This window comes from Myotis daubentonii, chromosome 15 (assembly GCF_963259705.1).
Source record: "Myotis daubentonii chromosome 15, mMyoDau2.1, whole genome shotgun sequence".
Classification (NCBI taxonomy): Eukaryota; Metazoa; Chordata; class Mammalia; order Chiroptera; family Vespertilionidae; genus Myotis; species Myotis daubentonii.
Window position 1 is genome coordinate 40,923,183 of NC_081854.1, and position 9,102 is coordinate 40,932,284.

The 9,102-nt window shown below is 47.0% G+C and overlaps 1 protein-coding gene across 3 annotated transcripts in view; it reads right to left on the bottom strand.

Moving 5' to 3' along the window:
• ZNRF1 (zinc and ring finger 1) overlaps positions 1-8,867 on the bottom strand; it is a 100,663-nt gene extending 91,796 nt beyond the window's left edge. For 2 of the 3 annotated variants that reach the window (XM_059667440.1, XM_059667439.1), the window contains exon 1: positions 7,786-8,867. In XM_059667440.1, coding sequence (XP_059523423.1) covers positions 7,786-8,212 — 427 coding nt within the window. In that variant the 5' untranslated portion in view covers positions 8,213-8,867. The remainder of the gene's footprint in view (positions 1-7,785) is intronic. The other variant, XM_059667441.1, reaches the window with a different exon arrangement.
• Between the last annotated feature and the right edge of the window lie 235 nt (positions 8,868-9,102).

Consider the following 9,102-nt stretch of genomic DNA (forward strand, 5'->3'; position numbering starts at 1 on the left):
TTAAATTTGTTTGTTTATTCAACCCAGGCACTGATAAAGAAGGTAAAATCTTCCACAAGCTGCAATATTCCAACTCTTAAGGAGAAAGCAAAGATTCTTAGGAATGTGGACCTGATAGGGTTTCTAGGGAAAGTCACCTCACAGGATGATCTATCTGAACATCAATTCCTAACTGGGCAGGTCTTGGTGAGTAGTCAGGCTCCAGGCATATAACCTCTTTAGTAAAAGGCTTATCTTTGCCTTAAGCAAGGCCTGTCCATTGTTCCTGTGCATCTAGGTTAACACACCTTTAAATGTCTCTTTTCAGACCCTTCCTTCTAAAGCCACCATCCAGGGATCACAGAATCTTAGCTATCATGTAATCTGATCCCCACCTTGCTTTCTCCCACCTTCAGGTAATCTTCCTTTTAAGGTTCCTTCAATTCCAAATACATAGAAGAGAGCTGCAAAATATTATTTCTTGGAAGCATTTATCTCAGCCTGTTGAGATGTTGCTTCCAGGTGTATCTTCTGTATGGCTCAAATACATTTTCTAAAAATTCTCTACAGGTTTGAATGTTCTTACGTCAACAGAAAGAACAAAGTAATGTTAATCACTCTTCTAATAAATCACATTCCCAGCACCTAGCACAGGTCCTAGAATACTGGAGGCACTCAGTAAGTACTTGAATAAATCAATGTCTTAGCTCAATAGACCTACACACACACACACACACACACTTTTGGGTCAGGTAAGAGAAAAGGAAAGAGGTATTCTGTCCACTTAAAGTCTAGATTCATCCTAAGATCTTGACTTGTCTATCTGGCTGGGGATATATAACTCAGTAAGCTCCTCTGTAGCACAAGTAGCTAAAGGCAGCAGCTGTGCCTTAGAAGAAAAATCAGGGGGAGACAGCACAGAAGGAAAGGGGACATTGCCGCAATTAACTTCTGTTTGGAGCAACTTCAATTCTCAGGACCAAGGCAGATTGGCTTAGGCCTATCTGTAAGAGAAAATTGCTTAGCTCCATGTAAAAGAAAACCATCAAATAATGAACAATGCTCTTACTGGGTGAATCTACCCTCTTGGAGCAAATGAAAAGATTTGTATGCATCCTGCTTAGGAAAGATCTGCCTGGTTTAGTAATATTAAAAATAATGCTAATAGATCCACCCAGAAAATTAAGAGTTCTTTTTCTGAATTCTATACCCATCATGGAGTTGAGGTTCAGATATAAATGGTCCTACATTTTCAGGATAATTTGCAAATTGAGATTCTTGGGTCTCTCGTTAGGTGTACTGAATTCTGGGAGTGAGGTCCAGTCATCTGCATTGTTAACGAGCCCCCTATATTGGGCAGAGTCAAGTTTGAATACCCTTTGAACCATTTACAGAAAAGAGCTCATTTGTATCTGCCTCCTTATTATAGACCCAAGAGTGCATTAGGCATTCTTACCATGCCTCCTCTAACTTGGTTTTTACAGGGACCCAGTGAATTCCCTCTTCCTCTTTACTCCCAAGAGAGGAAAGTGGTATCTCAAATCTAACAACTCTGGGGAGATCTCGAGGTAAACAGTCTCATCAGTCTAGAAACTGCCCCAGCTGCTGCTTTACGATTAAACATGGTTCTTTATATGCTTCATACTTGAGGGTTGGTCTTCAGGTTATTCATTTACACCCACAACTCACCCTTTATCAATATCAGGAACTGAAACACTGGAGTCAATAATAAACCTATGTGCTGTTATGAACATAAAATTCAAAAATAAAAACTGCTGGATCGGGTGGCTCAGTTGGTTGGAGCATCATCCCATACACCAGTGATAGCGAACCTTTTGAGCTGGGTGTGTCAGCATTTTGAAAAACCCTAACTTAACTCTGGTGCCGTGTCACATATAGAAATTTTTTGAGCCCTAACCAGTTTGCTCAGTGGATAGAGCGTCAGCCTGCAGACTGAAAGGTCCCAGGTTCGATTCTGGCCAAGGGCATGTACCTTGGTTGCGGGCACATCCCCAGTAGGAGGTGTGCAAGAGGCAGCTGATCAATGTTTCTCTCTCATCGATGTTTCTAACTCTCTATCCCTCTCCCTTCCTCTCTGTAAAAAATCAATAAAATATATTTAAAAAAAATTTTTTTTGATATTTGCAACCATAGTAAAATAAAGACATATTTTTGATATTTATTTTATATATTTAAATGCCATTTAACAAAGAAAAATCAACCAAAAAAAATGAGTTCGCGTGTCACCTCTGACACACGTGTCATAGGTTCGCCATCACTGCCATACACCAAAGGTTGCAGGTTCAATTTTGGAGTCAGGGCATCTAGGTTGTGAGTTTGATCCCCCGACAGATGGTTCTCACATCAATGTTTTCTCTCTCTCTCTAAAATCATTAAAAACATATCTTCAGGTGAAGGATAAAAAAATACAAACTGCTGGATGTACGAAGTCCCTCCTCATATTCAAGTCTATATAGCCACAGTAATCACTAGGAACCATTTGATTCAGACTAGACCATGACAAAGCTTGGAAAAGAAACAGATGGAAATTTACACTAATCCATCCTTCTAAAGACTGGGATTAGGATTTAGGTTTTGAGTTGACTTCAAGATTCAGCAACCCATTATCATTAAAACACCCCTACTTAAGGCTTTGTAGGATTAGGGCCTATTTAAGTTACCACCACTTCCCTATGAAGTTTTTTTTCAATTTTGAAACTGTCACCAAAGAAGTTTAGTTTTAGAATTAGGTTTTCCAAAATGTTAATGCCCAATAAGCTTGGGTTGAATATCACATTAGTAAAATATAAAGCATGTTCCTTTTCCCAAAAGGTATTAGCATTTGTTTGATTAAAAGTGGCCTGGCTCAGAGTCCTTGTGACAAATTTGGGGTGTGACTTTGTTTAGTAGCAAAATGCACACATCCCATAAAGCAAACACTTTAAGAGTGAAAAATCTCTGTTTTTTGCAAGACCTTTCAAACCCCAATGAGTAAGTGTTAACTGTGAACTTCAAGAAATTCTCTTCTCCTCAGGGGAACTTCTTTTATTTTATAGAAAATAAGCCCTTATGCCCTGTCCAGTGTGGCTCAGTTGGTTGGAACATCATCTCATACACAAAAAGGAGGTGGGGGGCTCGATTCCAGGCCAGAGCACATACCCAGGTTGCAGGTTTAATCCCAGGTCAGGACACATGCGGGAGGCAGCCCATCAATGTTTCTCTCTCACAATTATCTTTCTCTCTCTCTCCCTTCCTCTCTCTAAAAATCATTTATTTTTATGAAAAGGTCAAAGAAAAAATAAAAGCCCTCATGGTTAATAGAGAACTCCAAACTCTGCTTTAAAAAAAGTCTTCATTTAAAAAAAGAAAAAGTCTTCATTAAGAATAGAACTTAAGCCCTAGCCAGTTTGACTCAGTGGATAGAGTGTTGGCCTGCGGACTGAAGGGTCGTCCCAGGTTCGATTCCGGTCAAGGGAACATGCCCAGGTTGCAGGCTTGATCCCCAATGGGGGGGTATGCAGGAGGCAGCTGATCAATGATTCTCTCTTATCATTGATGTTTCTCTCTCTCTCTCTCCCTCTCTCTTCCTCTCTGAAATCAATAAAAATGTCTATTTTTTAAAAAAACAGAACTTCTTCAGGGCAGGGGACCCATCATTCTCTTTGGAGACCACAGAATGCTTTCCCTTCTTCAGAAACCATGTGAAGGACCATTACCTCTAGCACACCTATAGTGAGGCACAAAAAGGCTTTCTGGTCCATTCCAATAGAGTTGGCAACTCTCCCTAATTATTTAAGAATGGAGAAAAGTAATTAACTTGAGAACCCTAGAGCGGCAGCAAAATAGAATGAGGTATCCTGCTAGCATGTTTAAAGACTTATGAAAAGTCACCTTCTATGAACCCCAGTTGATAGCTTGGGACAATAGAGAAAAGCTTAGATTTTTCTGAATGTACATGTGTATTCATACAAATGACTAACAAGTTGGAGTGAAAGCCTCAATGACCAGCCATTTTATAGAAGGATCCAGAAAACAAACAACCTCTTCCTTCCCACATGGTGGGTCCTCTATGTTTTTCCCCCACATCTAGAAATCCATGTTCTGAGATAAATGAGGTACTATTAGAAACACCTTACAACAAAACTTACATTTTAATGTCGAAAGGAATGGACTCTCTAACTCTGATCCGATAAAGCAGTTCTTCTCAATAGCACTCATTATTATGAACTGTCCATCAACTCAGGTCAGATTTCAGTAGAGAGCATTTTGGGGAAACAGTCCACACAAGTCTAAATCTCAATGCCCAACAAATTCTGAGATAAAAGAAGGCTGAGAACTATAGAAGTGCCCCAAAGGAACACCACTTTCTATCTGTATGTTATTTGGCTTTTCTAAACACTATCTCAGTAGACCCAACAAGGTAAGCAGGATAGATAGTATCCCCATCTTACAGGTGAAGAAATGGGGACTCTGAGGCTAAATGACTCACTTGCCCAAGGCCACAAGTAGACAGTTAATTAGTAGCTCTATCAGAAAATGAGCACAGTCATCTGACTCACAGGCCAGTGCAATTTCCAGGACCCTGTCAACTTCCTTATGCTTTAGGATGAGAGGCAGTAGAGCAGCGGTTCTCAACCTGTGGGTCGCAACCCCTTTGGCAGTCGCACGACCCTTTCACCGGGGTCGCCTAAGACCATCCTGCATATCAGATATTTACATTACGATTCATAACAGTAGCAACATTACAGTTATGAAGTAGCAACGAAAATAATTTTATGGCCAAAACCGGTTTGGCTCAGTGGATAGAGCGTTGGCCTGCGGACTGAAGGGTCCCAGGTTCGATTCCGGTCAAGGGCATGTACCAGGGTTGCTGGCACATCCCCAGTGGGAGATGTGTAGGAGGCAGCTGATCGATGTTTCTCACTCATCGATGTTTCTAACTCTCTATCTCTCTCCCTTCCTCTCTGTAAAAAATCAATAAAATATATTTAAAAAAAAAAGAAAAAATAATTTTATGGTTGGGTCACAACATAAGCAACTGTACTTAAAGGGCCAGAAGGTTGAGAACCCCTGCAATAGAGTGTTATGGTTAAGATCCAGGTCTAACTCTGGCAGGACCTTCATTCCAATCCCAGCTCCACCACTTACTTCACTGACATCTATATTCTGTGCCCAAGAAGAGTTCCAAAGCACCCTGAAAACACAAGCAAGACGCCTTGGCCTGTGTGGCTCAGTTGGATGGGCATCGTTTGGTGCACCAGAAAGTTTGCTGGTTCGATTCCCAGTCAGGGCATATGCCCAGGGTATGAGCTCGGTCCCGGTAGGGGTTGTGCAGGAGGCAGTCAACCTTGATGTTTCTCTCTTCCTCTCTCTCTAAAAAATAATCAATAAACTATTTAAAAAACAAAACACAAGCAAGAGCACCAACTTCCAGGTTTCTAGTCAACTGCACACCAAAATCCTTACTCACCCTATGCCTTTATGACACAAGAGCAAAAACTGCTCGGACCTTACTCAAAGGCTCCAAAATAGAAATGAGTTTCTCTTTTTATAATAATGAACAAGAGAGGAAGGAAGATCCCCCTGGCTTACCCACAAAAAAGGAGACAGAAGCGTGGAAATACGAAGGTTCATCTCAAATAAACTACACAGGAAAAACTAATTACTTTATTTGAATAAAAGATCGCATTCTTAAAGCAGTGGTTTTCCATCCAGGTGGTACCCCCTCCCACCCTCCAAGTCCCTACAAAGATCATTTGGAAATTCCTGAGGGCATTTAGTGGGCAGGGCCAGGTATGCTCAATGTTTTGCAAAAGGACAGATGGCCCTATAAAGAAAGTTATTATCCAAAATGTTAATAGCAGCCCCCAACACATGCTTTAATAGTAATTCCCATGGTTTGGTGGCTCTTCCTCCTACCCTGACCACAATTGGATGAAAAGAAAACTAAGATTTCACAGCTGAAGAATCTGAAATTTTGGAATCCAATTATAAGCTCACAACTCCAGCATGAAACCTGGTGGTGGAATAAGGAAAAAGAAGTTTCTAGTAAAAGACAGACAAGAAATTTTAGTTAACAGGGAACTCCTTCCCCAGACAAGCCTCTGTAACAGCGGTTCTCAACCTGTAGGTCATGACCCCTTTGGGGGTCAAACGACCCTTTCACAGGGGTCGCCTAAGACCATCGGAAAACACATATATAATTACATACTTTTTTGTGATTAATCACTATGCTTTAATTATGTTCAATTTGTAACAATGAAATTGGGGGTCACCACATGAACTGTATTAAAGGGTCGCGGCATTAGGAAGGTTGAGAACCACTGCTCTATAAGATTATATTTGTTTTATAATACACAAAATTCTGTGATTTTTGAGAAACTTCTTACAGTGCTTTTCAATTTAAAATCAGATACTAATGACAGTTCTTTAAAAAAACTTAACCACATCATCTCACAAACACAGATGACTCTTTCTGGACCAAATTTTATAACACAGATTGTTAATTTCAAAATTTTTAAAGCTGATCAAATGTCTAATAGTGCCAAAGGCATTGCCTGGCATCCCATTCAGGGCAGAGTTTGATGCAAGTCAGAGAAGCCTGTTCAAATAATAAAATACCATCCTAGCAATTCAAAAGCCACTTTCAAGTATTACCTGTCATCCATCAGTCACTATTCCTCCCCCTCAAATAAAATCATTTCACAAATTAAAGTTTACAGAATTGAAAAAAAGAAATCCAGACTCTTTCAAAAGATAAAGGCCAATTAGTAAACAGCGGCCGCACACCTCTTTTGACTAATTTTCTAGAAGCCTAACCTGGCTTCTCAGGTTAGCGGAGCAGACAGACCTGGAGCAGACAGACCTGTTTTCCTCCCAGACGCTCCTGCCACTCACAGCCTGGGAAATCCTCCTCCAGCTTTTCGCTGGCCTGTGACCAGAAGTTCACATCGTGAATTCATCCAGATTCTCTGGATCTTCCTCTTCCCCTGTCATGCACCCACAGCCTGGCAGTAAAATCTCACCTCTCTGTTCCAAGAGGATGCAGATGATCTGGAAGACCAAGCACTTAGCATGGAGGGGAAGAAAGGAAGATGGGGAGGGATGGGAGAGTCATTGAGCCAAGCCTACTGCATGCAGCACGGGAACCAGAGCCCTGGTCCTGCAAAGCCTGGGAGGGAGGGAGGCTCCCTGGCTGGGCCTCCATTCAGCAGGCCACACCTGTCTACGCCAACAGCCTGCTAGCTGCTCCATTTTAAACAATTCAAACAGACCTCCAGCCGGGGGGCAAAATTCAACACCCCTCTGTCCCAGCTAGAGAGTGAGCGCCCTAATCCAGCCACCACTCGGCTCCAATTGTATTTCTCTTCACACTCTTTGTTTGGGAGAAGCCACTTGGTCAAACTGGACCTGTCTGTCTGGTAAGGGTGAGAGAGGCCCAACGCTGCAGTTACAGAAGGAAAGCTCCGGGGCTGACTTGCCGTAAGTCAGGCCAGACCTCTTCTCTGAGAACGGTGATGCCGGTAAGAGGGATTCCAATAGGCAGGTTTCATTCACTCTGCCCATCCACAAGTGGGTCAAGTCCTAAAACGCCCGGCTCCACGGCCTCGCAGAAAACCTCCCTCCTTTCTAAAGGTTCGGTATCCAATCGGCCCCTTGGCCTCGGGAACCCAGGGGACACCAGACAGACTCTGGCCGAGCACTCTCCGTCCACACGTTCGCACGCGCGCCAAGGTTTGGGGCGCCCCAGCACGCCCTTCCTTGCACTCCACCCTCCGGGGCCCCCTCCACCACCCGCGGACTCACCGCTGTGCGAGCTGAACCACCTGGGTGCGATGTGCAGAGGTAGAGCATCCGCCAGCGAGGCTCGGGAGCCTAGGTACAGCATCCCGTCTCTATGGTGACCGCCGCCGGTCTCCTGGTAACCATTGCCTTGGGCATAGGTGGATCCGTCGGATGCGGACCCTCCGCCGCTGGGCGCCCGCTCCGAGTCGCCGGTCCCACGAGAGGCGGGGGTGTAGAGGCCAAAGGGCACCCCTCCGGCCGTGCTGGGGTCCATGCCCATGCCCGCCACTGAGCTGACCGAGCGGCTGCGCAGCCCCATGGCCCCACCGCCCGCCCGGTAGTGCCCAAAGTGGGGCGCCCCTCCCGGCGGGGGCACGGCGCTGTCATCCGTGGAGACCCCCGGGAAGGGCCCCCGGGACCGGGCCGCCGTGCTCTGCTTGCCCCCCATGCTCGCCCGGGCCCCGATGGGGCGGGAACCTGGAGGCCGAGGCCCTCCCCCACTTCTCAGCGGCGGGGAGAGGGCTGGGCGAGCATAAAGGGGAAGGGAGTCAAAAAGGAGATCGGGAGGGGAAAAAAGAAAAAGAAAAAAGGAAACCCGCGGGGCGGGAGCGGCAGGCGGTCGGGGAGCCCAAACTAAGAATTTAAAACGATCCGAGCCAAGCGCATGTTTCCCCTCAAGGTCCAAAGAGGCGCAGCCCGGCGCGGGCTCGGCGCGCCACAGGCCGCCCCCGGGCTCCCGGCAGCCGGGGGAGCCGCAGGGAAGGAGGGAGGGAGGCGGCGGGCGGGCGCGGGGAGGCGCCGGAGGAGGCCGCCGACCGGACCGGAGGAGGCGGAGAGAAGGAGGGCTGGGGGCGCCGGCTGCGTCCCCCGCCTCAGGACGCCGCGACCATGGACGGCGGCCCGGACGCCTCCAGGCCTCGGGCGGGCTGCGGCGCCGGGCGGCCACGCGGAGCTCGGGAAGCCGCGGTCGCGTCGCGTCGCGCTCTCGCTCCAGCTGCTGACGGCCCCGCCAGCCGCGCCGCCTCGCCGGGTCCCGGGCTGCGCTCGCCGGCGCTCCTCGCCGCCGTGGAGACAATGGAGGGCGGCAGAGCGCAGGCGCGGCCCGCGCCCCCTCCCCCCGCCCCCCCCCCCCCGCCGGCTTAACCCCTTCGCGGCCCCTGCGGCGCCGGCCGCGGACGCCCTGGAGGCCCCCGCCCGGTCACCCAGCCGCCGCGGGCCTGGGGCCTGGGGGGCGTCAGGAACGGGAGCCGGGCGTCTTTTCGAGGACAGCACCTTCCTGCAGTCCCTGAAAGCGGCTCCTGATCCGGAAACCACCTGTGGGGGAGGGGCGGCGATGCG